The sequence below is a fragment of the Cuculus canorus genome, chromosome 3, assembly GCF_017976375.1.
Source record: "Cuculus canorus isolate bCucCan1 chromosome 3, bCucCan1.pri, whole genome shotgun sequence".
In the NCBI taxonomy this organism is placed as follows: domain Eukaryota; kingdom Metazoa; phylum Chordata; class Aves; order Cuculiformes; family Cuculidae; genus Cuculus; species Cuculus canorus.
Window position 1 is genome coordinate 96,583,431 of NC_071403.1, and position 15,803 is coordinate 96,599,233.

General features: G+C 38.7%; 1 protein-coding gene across 6 annotated transcripts in view; it reads right to left on the reverse strand.

Annotated features, from left to right (window-relative positions):
- Window positions 1-15,803, reverse strand: part of HHAT (hedgehog acyltransferase) — a 147,074-nt gene that overhangs the window by 106,008 nt on the left and 25,263 nt on the right. For 5 of the 6 annotated variants that reach the window (XM_054063712.1, XM_009559503.2, XM_054063710.1 and 2 more), the window contains one exon: window positions 10,417-10,452. The exons of the other annotated variant lie outside the window; for it this stretch is intronic. In XM_054063712.1, coding sequence (XP_053919687.1) covers window positions 10,417-10,452 — 36 coding nt within the window. The remainder of the gene's footprint in view (window positions 1-10,416; window positions 10,453-15,803) is intronic. 6 annotated transcript variants of the gene reach the window in all.

Below are 15,803 nucleotides of genomic sequence, written 5' to 3' on the forward strand. Positions count from 1 at the left end.
GGGGTTGTTGTTTTGACATGCTGTGTCACAAACTGCCTTAAAAACACTTCGGACCCATGCAACGTCAAGCGATCTGACTCCAAGCTCAAAGACAGGCCAAAGAGCTACGATCTTCAAGAAAAGATTCAGAACACTTCAGCTCCCAGAATATTCCATGTGTTAAGGTAGTCAAGGAAAAGGAACACATGCGAGCCCATGGCAGCAAAGAGTCATTCCACGTTCCACTGCGTCAACCCAGATAGTTTATTGGGAGCAGCTGCTCCTAGAGTCCTGTATGTTATATGACCTACCTGCTGTCTGAATCGTACTTTCAGGAAGAGAAGGCACAGAAGCAGAAGTTGCATAATATATTGCATCTTCTAGCATGAACATTTGCTAGAATGGGACCATCTTGCAACGAAACATAAAGGCAGCCTTGTGGACTCCCATGTCATTCCCTGTAACATTTGCTATGCAGCTTAAACACTGGCTGGAGCACAGGCTGATAGAGTTGGGTTCTTCTGGAGAAGAGAAGGCTCTGGGGAGACCTTAGAGCAGCCTTCCAGCAACTAAAGGGGGGTACAAGAAACCTGGGGAAGGGCTTTTTATCAGTGAGTGCAGCGATAGGACAAGGGGTAATGATTTTAAGCTGAAAGAAGGCATATTTAGGTTACATATTAGGAAGAAATATTTTACCATGAGGATGCTGAGATCCTCAGGTTGCCCAGAGAAGCAGTGGATGCCCCATCCCTGGAGGTGTCCAAGACCAGGTTGGATGGGGCTTTGAGCAGCCAGGTCTTGTGGGAGATGCCCCTGCTCATCGGTAGTGGGGGAGGATCTAGATGATGTTTAAGATGATCTTTAAGGTCCCTTCCGACCCATTCTGTGATCAGCTTAGGTACCAGTGGCGCACAGGTGCGGAAAGACAAGCTCTGCCGCTGCTGCCAGGCAGCTCTTTGTGCACCTCGCCGGGACACGCCGGGCAGGTGACTCCGGTCCCCGCTCGCCCCCTGGCGGCACCGCGGGGCGGCGCAGGCGAGTGCCCTGCAAACACGGCTCTCTAGAGCCCGAATCGGCAAACCCCCAGAAGGAAAGCCAACACAATAGAAGGGTTTCATTCTGCTCGGGGCAGGGTCTTTCGTATCCCGCTTCAATTTAAGGGAGCGGATGAAAGGCAACCTCGAAGCTGCAGCCATTCCGATGCCAAAGGTTTGATCTGGGTCGTGTTCTGGATAAGATGCGATTTACAGCAGCTGTGTGGCGTACAACTGATTTACCAGAAGCTGGGAGTAGAAGGGAATGCTCTCTGCATCCGTTTTATCCCCTACATTTTTTTCTGGCACTAGTCCACATCTTAACAGCTCCAAAAGAACCACAGAATCATGGAATCATAGAATGGTTTGGATTGGAAGGGACCTTAGAGATCATCCAGTTCCAACCCCCCTGCCATGGGCAGGAACATCCCACCAGATCAGGCTGCCCAAATCCCCATCCAACCTGGCCTTGAACACCCCCAGGGATGGGGCAGCCACAGCTTCCCTGGAAAACCTGCGCCAGTGCCTCACCACCCTCATAGTGAAGAAATTCCTCCTTATGTCTAGAATAGAAGAATTCTTGTATCTAGAATAATGCGGCACAAAAATAGCAGGCAGCCTTCCAATACACTTCTGAAACATAAAACATAAAATAACTTTGAGGACGAAGTTTATACCCACTGCATCCTGCTATGTGGAAGTTGTAACCATGCCTCTTAGCATGGCAAAGTACAAATATGGGTCATAACACGTGGAAGACGAAAAAAAAAAGGCAACACTAAATGCAAGAAAGACAAAACAATTTAACAAAAAGAAAATACATTTAAGCGGAAATCTGTAAATCTATATTCCAGGTCATATAAAAATCTTCATACATCTATTTAGCTTTAACTACAAGTGCTTGGTGGGAAAGGAAGCACTACATAAATCATATTTTTTTAAATATAAATAACAGTTTTTATATATTCAGTTTTGCAACTCTGAAATACAGGTTGCCTCAATTATGAAAGATGCAGAGTCCCTCAGACTGAAATCACATGTAAAATCCAGCCACATTCGGCTGTTTAATAGCCAAAGTCAGGGACAAAAATGTTTCCATGATATAATTTCCTGGACCTCACAAAGAATAAATTCAGAGTCCTTACAATCTCACGTGGTTCAAGACTAGTGGGCACACGCTTGCTTCTATTACACTGAAATACAACCTTTGATCTAGTTCCATTAAACTACTCAGTAAAATTACTTAAAAGTGACCTGAACTGAATCTCAAAATACTCCGTGTTCCACTAATGGCATATTTCTTGGTCATAGATAGTAACTCACTCTGCAACAAAAATAACAAACTGTTTTAATTCACAGTTGCAACACATAAACAGGGTGAGATTTGTACCTTGTTGATCACAACTTCCGTACTCCAACAGTTTAAATTAAATGTTACATTTACATAACATTTACATAAAGATTTGGTTTTGTTTATACAAAACCCAACCTTATTTTTGCAACATGTCTCATGCTAATTCATTATGTAACAACAGATTGTTTTCTCTATTAAAAAAAAGTTTAATTCCAGGACAGTGTTTGAGAGACTGCAGTTGCTCTGAAGGAATTTAGCATCATTCTTTATTACTGTCTGATCAAGGGCTTTTGTAAATTAATTTCAGGTTTTTGGACACTGTCCTACTCTAGGCAAGAGACTCAAACTGATTTCATACATCACAGTCACTTGTACAGTTCATACTCGGGCTCAGCACACACACAAAGCAGAACACATTGCACCACTGCAAACCACAGGAGCTCAGCCACAGATTTCAACAGCAGTAAGACTGGATCTTGTGGTTGGGAACATTTTAGAAGCTTCCAAGCACTGCCCGGTTTGTTTGTTTGTTTGTGTTTAAATACCACTTCAGTGCTATCACTGCTTCCAACAGGAACACAATTAGACTGGTGCTGACCCCTTCAAATATTGCCCACATCCGCAAACATTGCACAGCCTCCAGCAGGTCTGGAAGTAGAGCTCACAGGAGAGAGAGAGAGAGAGAGAGAAAGAAAAGAGCTATAGCTTCCAATCCTCCCTGCAGGGGTCTCTATGGAGAGATTGATTGCTGTTCTCATTTATATTTTGGAACTTTAAATTTTTTTTTGCAGATTTTGCCTAAAGGCCATGTATTGAAAGTAAAGTTGAGTAAGAAGTAATTACGAAGGTAACACCACCACATCTTCATAATAATAAAATGAGCACTTTAACCTTAAAACCATTTATAAATCAGACATAAAGCCATTCAGTCACATCCAGTAATTACTACAATTGCTTTCATTAGCAATAAGATTACATCCTTGGGTTTTTAATGTACTAACTTAATTCCAAAATTTCAAATAAGTTTCTGCAAGGGCTGTCTGCCACACATTGTATCTCCATCCCAAGACATACAAAAGATGGCAAGCATCACCTTTTGTTCTTCCTAGCTCCCCGAGGAGGAAGTATTGTTACAGTGGGGCTTTTCTGTCCAAAAGAATGTTTTTGTAACATAACTTGGAAACAGCTTCTTCCTGTGTTAGTCTGCTCTAGAAATACATTTCACAGCTGGACACCCTTGACTGAAAACACTGCTTCTGCTACTTCCACCGGCTTTATCTACCTGCACTGCTCCTGAAGAGCACAGTGATCCAGGGAGGTCAAGACTGGTGAATACTTGCTTTAGCCTCCTGCCCTACTAGTCCTTGCTCAGTTTAGAGGCTGGGAATTGGAGGCAGGAAGGTACCAAAAGAGAACGCAAGTACAGCAGCTGCATATATGCTACAGACAGTGGTCCCACCTGCATGTGACAAAGTAAGCAGAAGCATCACTGGATCCTTCCCCAGGAAGTGTATCGGTATATTTAAGTGCAATTATGCAGTGCATCCTTTGCACCTTTTGTCAGATTTTACCCTGTGTGTTACTTTGATGATTACAGCTAGAGAGAAATTGTTTTCCTTCATCCAGACACATTGCTGCTTAACACAGCACTTTTATGTCAGCACTGATGCAAGTGAGAAAAATGAGACTGAGACATAAAATTGTCATGGACATTACCACAGGGAACACTAAAAAAGAGAAAGTTGCTTATTCAGTGGGTCTTCCATAGACACACAGGATACATAAAATAGTTAAACACATTTGCTCCAACCAGTCATACAGGGCTCCCAGGTAGAGCAGTGTAAATATTTGGCAAAATTAATTAGGATTAACGTCATTTGGAATAGATTGACCCAATCCACAGAATGCAGAAATTGTCCCTTAGTGCATCATGTTTTTCTTAAGGTACCTGAAGGAAGGCGAGGGCAGCACTGTGGCCTTTTTTCACCACAAAAGACTAATGTTATTGCTGACTAGAAGCATGACCTGAAAAGTAAATAGAAGGTACTAGAGAATGGGCACAGAAAGACAAAGTTAGTGTACCTGTATTCACAACACCTACTGGAAAGGGTCTGTGGCATGAACAATCCCCAGAATAACACACAGATTTTTGTTCTCTAGAAGATGGTTTTGTTTGCTCCAGAAGATAGTTTGGGCATGTATTCTTGTGCATGCAGTTAGGATGACTAGATGACCAGAACACAGAGTGAAGCAAATGTCAAACTTATTGACATTGCAGATAACAAAGGACACATCCTTGTGGGAATTTATACGTAGCTATTTCAAAGACAGAGGTGGTTATACAAATACCTCTATCAATACTGTTGCAAGAGAAGCAGAATCTCCTTAGTACTGTGCTGCCTAAGCCAGCTACAGTATATTAGAATATCAATATTATTTTATAGGCAGACACATTCAAAGCAGCAGCAGAAACTGTACAGCACTAGCACTAGTATTTCACTCCCTAAATGAGAGCCATGCGTTATGCTGCACCCCGTGTGGCACGCAAGCAGGGAATCTATAACTTGCTGTTGGAGCCCAGAACCACCTCTCATCTTATCTAGCAATGGAGTCAGTGGAAGGATGTAATACAAAGTGAAGGGGTCTGTTACATCAGACATTGACTTTCCAAGACCTGCGTGTGTTAGAGAGAAGAGGAAAGCTCAAGTGTTTGGGGTTTTATTTTTGCTTTGGGTATTTTTTGGTTGGGTTTCCCTGTTTGTGGTTTTTTTGTTGTTGTTTAAGATTGTAAACAAACAGTGATAGCAAGAACTGCTTGGGTTTTTTTTAAGCAGGGGCATGTATCTCTTCAGCTTGGGTTGGCTTGAATTCAATGTTTATACTTCCCATAGGGGTTACACTTAGATGGTGACTTCTCACCATGTCGAGTGAAGAGTTGCGATGCATTATGGGAGGGAGCGTCTGCACCTTAGAAGAAGGTTGACCTCACAGGAACTGACCTCAGTGGAACAAGGAAAAAAAAATCTGTCTTAGAAAAAATTCACTTAACAAATTGGTTTTCAGATAGTTCATTAACATCATTATTCCATTTTTCTTTTGGGTAGCATGGAAATATTCCACAGAGAATAAGAATAGGAGTTAAGCCAGCTGACGAATAGACTTTTTCTTATCTTCTTTCATGTGTGTACCTTTTTTAGAACCCTAATCCCTCTTCCACGACGGGACCATTCTGCCTTTACACGGAGGTAACCTGTTTCTAACCAGATTCAGTAGAGGTGGCAAGACACACTAAATTTCAATCTCAAAGCTAAACTATGTCTTCTTTCACCTGAGAAAAACAGATTTAGATGGTCTGCAAGTTTTGTATTTGGAGGACCTTTGCAACGTATAATAAGCTAAACCTAAATAACATGAAACTCTAAGCAAGCTAGCATCATTTCAAATCATGGGGTGAGCTGCAAGTGCTGCTAACAGATGGACACCCTTGGGAAACACTGGAGGTGCAATGGTCCCGCAGCTCTTTTCAAAGCCAGATCTGTCTGGAACAAGTATGATTCACACTTTTTCAGCAGCGCTGAAAGCATGGAGATTTTTCAAAAGGATTATGCCTGCAGGAACTGTCATTCTTCTCTGCTGCCCTGATCAGCGCTTCCCTAAAGGAAATAGTGTTCGGCATCAGGACAGTAAATATTCTCATACGTTCACGATTCTATTTCATCCATTACCCTGTCCTCAAGCACTGGATGAAATGCCTGGTTAAAGTAGCTTCAGTGAGCAAACAGCACCAAACAGCTTCTGTTGCTCTTTCCCCTCTCAGCTGCAACCTCAAGGGCTATTTTTATGCATTTTGAACTCTGAAAATACACTCATGGCTCCATTCTCAGAATTTAGGAAACAGCATTGTTTTCCTTGTAGTGATGATGAAGAAAAAATAAATACTATGTTTGTGTAGTATTTGTGTGATTTAAATAACACTGATTAATAATTTTGCTGATCTTAAAAGAAGCAATGCTTTCTTTTATATCACTGTGAAAACAGTGGGCAAATTCTAAGTATGATAGTACATTTTTAATGGGTATTATCAAAACCCAGTTTTCCCCCATGAATTTCCATGATTCCTGCTCCAAACAGTAAAATGTTCAAGGCCCAGACCCTGACACACTCATTTTTGCTTTAACTTTACAAGTAGTAGAGTTCCACAATGCCACCATATTTCAGCATGCAACTAAAGAGATTAGAAATCTAATCCCACAGTATAGTTCTGCCCAAGCTAGTAAACAACACATATTAAACTTCTCAGTATAACAGACATTTTTCAATAATAAACACATTATTTAAATGGGAATTTAAAATATTTATGAGCTATCTTAAAAACCATATCAGAAGCATAGTTCAAGCCACAGCTAGATGGACAGAAATTATTCTATACTTATTTTTTGCTAAGAACACAGAAGAAAATGTGAAGCTGTAATTCTCTATCATACTTAGCATCATGCTTCACTTGGGCAAGTCATTGTATATGCCAGACAAGAGCAAGCCATTATGCGTGCCAGGCCATGCACAGTCCTAGTCCCTTCAAAGAGCATTTTAATAAGTAATTAGGTACAGATTGTCCTCTTAGCAGAGACTGGTTTTACTTTTGTTGACCCTGCATTTTATATTTGAAATTGTCACTTGGTTCCCTGCTCCTCTGCAGCATGGCATCCTTCTCTTTAAAACAATACAGTATCTCTTGAACATTTCAAATCTTAATTCATAGATTTTCAACACCTTCTGAAACTCTGTTTTTTTGCTTTCTTTTCTCCCACTGTTTGTATTTCACACACAGAAACCAAAACTGTGAAGAGTATCTTCTATGACAGATACTTGTTCTGGTTTGAGCTAAAGTAGAATCAACTTTTCCAACTTTTCAGCTAAGTCTCCTTTAAATAACTTCTTTTTCTGAAAGTTAACTGCATGTTTTTCAGACAGTGTTCCTCTCTAGAAGTGATAACAGGGGGCTCTGCTATGCAGAAAGGCCATTACTTATACTTATTCCTATAGAAGTCAAGGCCATCCTCAAAGTGGCAGAATGCTGTTAAGTGAAACGTGTGAAAAAGGGTGGCACCTGCAGGGAGGAGCAGACAGAACAAAACAGAACAGGTGACCCAAAACTGACCAACAGAAAATTCCATCCCATATATGTCATACTCTGTATAAAACTGAGGGGTCACGAGGATCAAGTTCTCTGATGGCTGGTGTCCAATATGGACCTCATCTGTCTTTTGTACCTCTGATCCTGGATCCATGTGCTCCTGAATCCAGTTCCTGAGTACAGCTCTCTCCAGCCACTGAGGGGGGGTCAATTTCATATATTTGTATATATTTTATTATTTTCTTAATAATACTATGTTCGTTATTACGATTACTGGTCCATTAAGCTGTTTTAGTTTCCAATCCACAAATCTTTCTCTCATTTCCCTATCCTGTTTTCTAGGGAAGGGGAAGGTGGAGGGTGGAGAGGAACCAGGATCACAACTGCTCACATTTAGCTGCTGATCACGCCAGGCCAGGGCTAAACCAGGACAATATTATATGAACACAGAAGATGATCTGCAGGTTCTCAGGAGCAGAAATTGTCTAAATAGGCAAAACCAACAAAGGTAGTAACTTTCCAAAGCTCACATGGCAGGCCAACAGCAGAGATGTAATACCAAGTGCTCTGTTTCCTAGTCCAAAAGGCATCTACTAAACAAAGGAAATTGGTTTTTAGTAACTGAAATCCAAGAAAAACTCATTCTGCTGTAAAAGAAAGGAAACAATATTTCCTTCTTAGCAGTACAGTTACAGAGAAAGTACCTGATGGCTTCCCAAGTTGTTAACAGGGCTAGGAGACAGAGAGAGAACGAAGCTACCTGAGAACACTACACTGCACAGAACCCATAGCGGGCTTTGAAAAAGTGCACACTAGTCAAAGACAAAATTCAACTCATTCAAATTCAATGGTTGTTTGCAGTCCAGGGACTGCATGAGCATACAACTCAAATACTGCATTTCCACAGGATGTAAACCAATGCAGAGTAAGAGAAAAGCATCCTATTACATTCTTTGTATGAAGCAAGTAAAAGCATATTTTGTGGCAGAAATATTAATCAGGGGCTCCAACTCAGTACATCAATGCTTACCATATTCCGTTCTTGGTTAAGTAGTTGTTCACATTCCCAGGAGACCACCTTGTGCACTGTATTCCTTTTACAACAGTGGTATATTTTTAAACAATTTCTTATAAGATTATTTTTATTTCTTACATGATTACTTAAAAAAAAAACTTTCTGGTCAAAATATAGACAAGATGTAACTAATTTTGTAGAACTGATACCAGAACTTAAATACATTTAGTCTAAAAACTATATCTACACAACGAAATGCATATATCTTTAGCAATATTGACACTGTGGCTTTAGTGAAGACAGTTTTCTGTTAAAAGCTGTCCTGCTACATAAAAAGAAATATGTATAATAACCCTAATGTTACAAAGCCAACTGCTCAAAGGTTATGTCAGGATGAAAGTTTGCCCGTGCAACCTTAAAACAAACCTGATTTTCCTTGTGACATAGGCCTTGTGTGATCTCAGATCTTTCACGTTTTTGGGGGATTTATTTAAACCACAAAAGCATGGTGTTCAGTATACTACCTAGTATCCTTCCCTTTAAGATATACCCTTTGTATTACTGTCCAATTGGCACTCAGAGCTTGGACACTGAATTATTTTTTTTCCTGGATTTTGCCATGGTACTGATAATCTAGAGGAGAAGACAAATCTTTACAGTACAAAGTTAAAAGAACACTTACAAGTGATGCTGAGCTTAAGGCAGAGAAATGCTTCTAGGCATTTATCATTCTGTCTGGAGCTTTGTGCTTCTTGTACGATCTAAAGTCAAGAGAGCTACAGTCAAGAGCTATTAGCAGGGTTCGGAAAACATTACAAAAGAACATGCTTCAAGTGAGTGACCAGAAGAGTGAAAAACAATCAGGAGCAATCAGCCTGTTAGAGCTCTGGCAGTCTGTGAATCGGTGCTGAAAACCTCTGCATTAAGGCCACAAGAAATTGTAAGAGCGAAGTCTTAACAGGGCCTTTATCCAGGAAGTATGACAAAACAGCCTAAAATAACGAGTTCAGTAGCAAGGCCAAGCAAAAGAAGCCTAAGACCAGCTGATCCTTATGGTGGGACCCAAACGGCATCCTCTGGCTCACATACTGGGTTCATTCTTCCAAGGTAAATTTCTTCACACATAGATATTGCAACTTTCTAGTGAGACGAAATAACTGATTTAACTAATTTCCTAAGGGACTGCAGACCGTGGCAAACTTAATCTTTCATGGTATTCATTGCACTTCTTTGTAAAGATTAGTAGACAGCAATAGGTATTGTTATTGATAATGAACGCAAACGCATACTTAGTGAACACTTGTGATTTAGCTCATACCAAAGAAGTCCAAACAGCAAAAAAAGTTCGTCAGTGTAGCATTCAAATGCATAAACTTCCCTTTTCTTGTTAAATGTCCTGCTTTAATCACTAATTCCTCTAAATATCAGCAAACCACACCAAAATCAGTCCACTTTCTTATTCATATTGAGAACACAATTCATCTCATATCAATCAAGTTTTCTATTGAAAAAATAAAACTTTCCTCTACAGTCACAGTTTTCAATAAAATTCAGGCTCTTATTAGAGGGTACAACACACTTGAGTTTCAGTGGAAAAAGCTTTTAAAAAGTTTTTCTTCAGTAGAAAGAGATTTCCTCAGGAATGAGGTGCAGCACCATCACTGAAATTTCCTGAGTCAAAGTTTTCCTGAAAGACGCCTGATGAGGTTCTTTGGAGCCTGCATTGGATTGATATCCAAGCCAAATAGTTAAAAGTTTTTCAAACTAATATATAAATGGAAGACACAATAGGATCTTGCCATAGAAAATATAAACTAGTATTGATTTTACATGGCTATCTCTACTGTAGCAGAAATCCTTTCTCCTATGGAATTGCAATACAAAATAAACATTAGCTTACCTGACCAGAAAGCGATGTAGCCCAACATCAAAACTTCTGTAACAAAAAGATTCACCATATATAATGTTACAAAATATGACATTGATGAGTATTGTACAAACATCGTATTTCAAAACAATCAATCACACCAAAGATTATTAAAGTTACTGGCATTGATAAAATGGAAGCAAAAGTGTAATATGCAATTTCCTTTCCGTAATGACATGAAGTTTAAAATAATCATCGTCAAGACTTAGATTCATATTAAAAAGCTCACTAATTCCTTGTTTGAGTATTTCTTTAATAGAGCAGCAGCATTTAGAGTAGTATAACTCTCATAAAGTAGTAATAGTTCATATTCTGTTACTGCAAATAATTTTTTAAGCATCCTGATTACCAGTAAGTCTGCGTGTTTTCTGTCATATATATGATTGATCCTCTATTAAAAAAAAAAAAAAGAAAAAAAACTAACGTGGAATCCTTTCTTTCCCTTTTTCTGCTCTGTACTGCACTAAAATGCAAGGGATTGCCATGAATTCTTTCCATGATACAGAATAATCAAGGAACTCCCTTATGTCTTCCTTCAAATACATAGAATCTACTGAGAAGTGGGCCTTGCAAGAGTGTTGGTGAAGAAAACTTCAAGGACTTTTGACAGTAAGAACAAGTTAGATGACACTAAATTATAAGAATGCCTGAAAACTTCAGCACTAAACATTCACTGGATATTAGCATCAGTGTTTCTTTCCCTTTTCCGTTTGATCCATCCCTCAGCCAGCTCAGGAGAATCAAGCTGATGTTTCAAATGACTACCTAAGACCCTGAATTCACAACAGCGTAAGCAGTTGTTTAAAGATGTGACACTATGACTAACAGAATTATGAGAATGTACATTAGCATCGGAGCATGCATCTAGGTCTTAAAGACACCTCAGGATACTATCCAAAAGCAAGACCAACTAGGTTTGACAATCTCAAATTGTAAATGGGAGAAATAGTTGCATTACTTAAGGCTATGGATACCGGGTACACACACTTTTAAAAGCCCAAGACAACGAATAGAGACACTGTGCAAGGCAAAAACATTAAATAGCTAGGATTCTTAGAAGCTGGTTTTGATAAAACACTACCACAGATACTTCCAACCGTTCTGCCTGTTTGTATTTAAATACATATTGCATTTAAGTCTACAAGTGAAGTGAAAAGAAGTGAAAATACAGTGAAATAGTAATGGAAACAGAGCTGGTAGACGTAATTAATCTCTTCATCATGAGATGGAAAAGTTAACAAGGGGTAAAGAGAGTTCGTATAGCAGTTTTCAGAGTGTAACTTGGGAGTGGAATGAAAAAAATGAAAAAAAAAAAGAGAGAACAAGCAATCACATTGCATTTGTATCAAAGATTTCATAGTGATCTTTTCAATATCACAGGAATCTGTCTATCAGGCATGACAGGGTGTTCCCACACAGTTAACTTGATTACATCTGCCATGTGCACATGGACATGATTATTTACTGCCTACAAAGTACACCCATATTTACTTGATATTTCAACATAATATATAGTCAAGTTCATACAGCTTATTCAATCCTGTGCTTCTCAGCGAAATACAGGATTTATCTGGTAGCCTGTGCAATTTAAGGCGCCTCAGTTACCTAGAAGTTCCACAAATACTTCTTAAAATCCTATAATGAGCACAATTTTCTGAAAGGTTAGATTTTAATTAAAACAAAAGAAATTATATCAACAACAATAAGAATAAAAAATGATTTGCCAATTAAATTCTCCATACTACTAAAATGTTAATAGCAATATATTATTATTTTATAAATAATGGGTGAAATCAGTAATAGCAGTCCTTGAACAGGGAAAAAATTTGACTAGTCCGTAGAAAATAAAGGGTAAACATTTAATCTCCGTTTCATAATCATGTTGCAGGATATAAAGTATTATGTGGGGAAACTTACAGAGAAAGCACAATCTTTTCTGTACTAAGAGAATAACAGGTCAGATATCAAGACTGGCATATATCTAAAACTCTTAGTGAACTCAAAATAACTGTGTAAATATAGAAAACAAATATATTTATAATAGGGGAAACTACATATACCTAAGAAGAGCCACTATGGCTAATACGAGGTATATTCTGCACATTTTTGAGCAGACCAAAAAAAAAAATCCATCACTCACAAGAGCAACACTTCATAATTCTGGAGATCCTGTACCAGAATCACCTGTGTTCTCAAAAATGTCAGTATTTTTACTTAAGAACTGAGAACATTTGTGTGTCTGTGCCAGTTCTGTCAAGGAATAATAAACCATTTTTGCAGCAGCTAAAACACAATTTGACAAAAATTGCACTAGCAGCATACAGAGGGATAGTGGCATGATCCTAACTTTCGGCTCTACCTTCAGAGCGATGGATGTAGGTGGAAAGTTTGCCATTTGTGAAGAGTTCAAAGTCAGCAACATAGATGAAAGCAGGTAAATGTGATGCTGTGTGCCCAAGGGCTGTATTGTGCATAAGTATCCCAGGCACCTTAAAAACAGTCATATTCCTGCTGGAACACGAACACCTGAATGCAGAAAGGAATGGTGTAATTTCTACAAGCAGGAAAGGAGTTGAAGCAGTAGTGCTATCCCACATTTCACTGTTGCAAACAGTACAATAACTGGACTTAAGTATCTTCAAATTAGTGAGATTAGTCGCCAGTTACAATGGTGAAATCCAACAAACGGGTTATTATTTATTACAGCTTCAGTACTCTGTACTCTGCAGGTATTCACCATCTCTTAGAAGAAGCACTGTAGTTTCTGATATTTCAAAGGTTTATGGCCCCTCCTTTTACAAGTGTGGCTAAATTTGACATTAGAAAGTGTAACTCGATCATGTATCCTCAGAAGAGCCCATCCTATTTAACCATAGAACTGTGTTTGCAAGACCAGCACTTCCATTAGCAGTCCTTGCAAATAAAAATGGCATTTTTCCAGAGTCTCTTCACACTAGAACATTTTGCACCAGAGACTGAGAGGTCATTAAGTGACAGCTGCTTTCACTGACACAATGTTCATAAGTTGCATCACCATCTCTCTCTTAAGCAATGCCTTAGAGCAGGAATGCCCAGAAGACTGTAAAGAAAGAACTCCTGATGGATGTCCCACCATTTAGCAGTTCAAAACTACTTTTCCTTATCCTCCTATTTCTGTTCATTTTTCCTCCAAAGCTGCCTGTGGGAACGTCCCAAGCTAGCAATCCCTCAAAGATAAAAGCTTCCAAATTACAAATAATTACAAGTATGCAACATAAGTCTGAAACAGGTTTTAGTCTTATCTGAAGACTACCACAGGTAAAGCAGGTACAAAACCTGTATATATACTTTGCGAATTTATATTATTTAATGTCTCAATGAAATATAAAACTTAGCTAAAGCAAATCCTTTAGAGGGGGTATATCTACCAAGCACAATAAGTATTTTTCAAGTAGTGACTGCTACCAATTGATTCATCATCATCTTCATTATTAAATAAAGATCTGGGAAAGCCATCGATATTTTTAAAACACTTTTGCCTGTCTATAGTTTGCAAGGATTCAGACATACTGTTTTCTGCAAGTTTTCTTGAATCCTACACTTCCATGCAAAGCTTGCCCCTTCAGTGACCATCAGCACACTTCTTCCCAAATAATTAACTGCCACAGTACTGGGATGCACTATTTAGAAAGCAGATGCACAATTAATAGAGAAACAACAATCAAATTGTCACAGAAGATATTTTACAGTAGACATATAGCAGGTAAACCGAAAACATTCCATTAAAAAGCCCAGAGTGTTTAGTGGAACTAGTTTTTAAAACGAAGACAGCAAGGTGAATGATGAGGCAGATAATCCAGAAAAATGGATCTAATACAATCCAACAATCGAACAACTTGTTTGGATTTATGCTACCCGAACTATGGACTGAGCCTTAAAAATTGCAACATTTTCTGAGCATTCTTTTGCCACCTACAAGCATGTTCTTGGAGCTCTCATTTTTCATTTCAGCCTTTCAATTAGTGCCAGATACTTGGGTGAATCACATCCACACAAAGATTTTAGTCTGCCCACTAAGGAGGTATTGGAATTAGGAACAAATACATATATACAGCTGTTCTGGCATTCCTTCAAGTTAAGCAATAACAAATGCTATGATTTCTTATTCAAACCCAAAACAGTTCTTACCATGCAACATACAATTAAATAAATCCAGGTTCAATTCAATAAGAAAATCCCTGTGTAAGTGAATTCAACGTTCTTTTAAACATCAAGATCTTAATCTTAAGATCTTATGCTTAAGCCCAGATCTCAAGCTTTGATGGACTGTCTTTTGCTTGCAAGCTTTGATTTTAAGTTTTAGCCATCTGCAATGCAGCAAACTAGTAGTAGCAGCTTTCTTTCATCTCAGTGTAAAAATGCAACTAAGAGTAAAATAGAAAACCAATGGTATTTGAAAGCAAAAATATGAAGACTGTCAAATGCTTTTATATTGTGACTTTGACAAGCAATTTCTTCTTACAGTAATAACAGGCAGGACTTGTATATACATGAAGATATCTTTATCATGTTCTATGACACTTGCTTAAGGACATACTGGAATTTTAACACTTTATGCTTAGATACAACACTTCAAATTTCTCTTCTGTTTCTTCCTGGCATGATTCAGCAGTACCAAGTTGCCTTTTCATTTCCTCCATTATTAGAATAACCAAAGCTGCCACTGTGTTCAGCCTGTGCTGGATGCCTCCATCCAGAGTTCCTGCTCAGTGCTGTACAGCTTTTCAGCACCAATACGGCCGAGATGTAAACATTCACCTTACTTCACAAAAGAGTACTTTGTAAATATGTGATTACTTTAAGGCTGAACAGAGCAAACCCTGAACATTTTACTTGCAAAGTGCTTCCTGTATGGCATCACAGGGAGAAGCTAGAGCTTCCCATACCTATCAGAATGGTGGGAATCTACAATTAAATCCTGACCCAGTCAAAATCAGCAGGAAAACTCTAACTGATTTCAAATACTCATACTGACTCTGGACAGCCTGTATAATGCAGGATACAGTTCAACTCTGGTATACATTTTGTTACAGACACCTCCACCTCTGAGTAGAAAATATCAATAAGAGTACCAGAGCTTCATCTGTGGAGTTTCAGTTATTAGCTAGGAGCTCAGGCTGGAGACCTGCATAACAAAAATAATCTACAGTAAGACGGCCACAAGGAGAGAGTTTTTTTGTGGACCATATAAGAAAGACTTCAAACTGCTAGTGGCCTCTAGCCTACAAATTAGATCCATGATCCAATATTTTTTGTTGTTTCATGTCAATTTAAAAACACAACTTGTATTATGTCAGAAAGCCTAAGGAAAGTTGTAATGA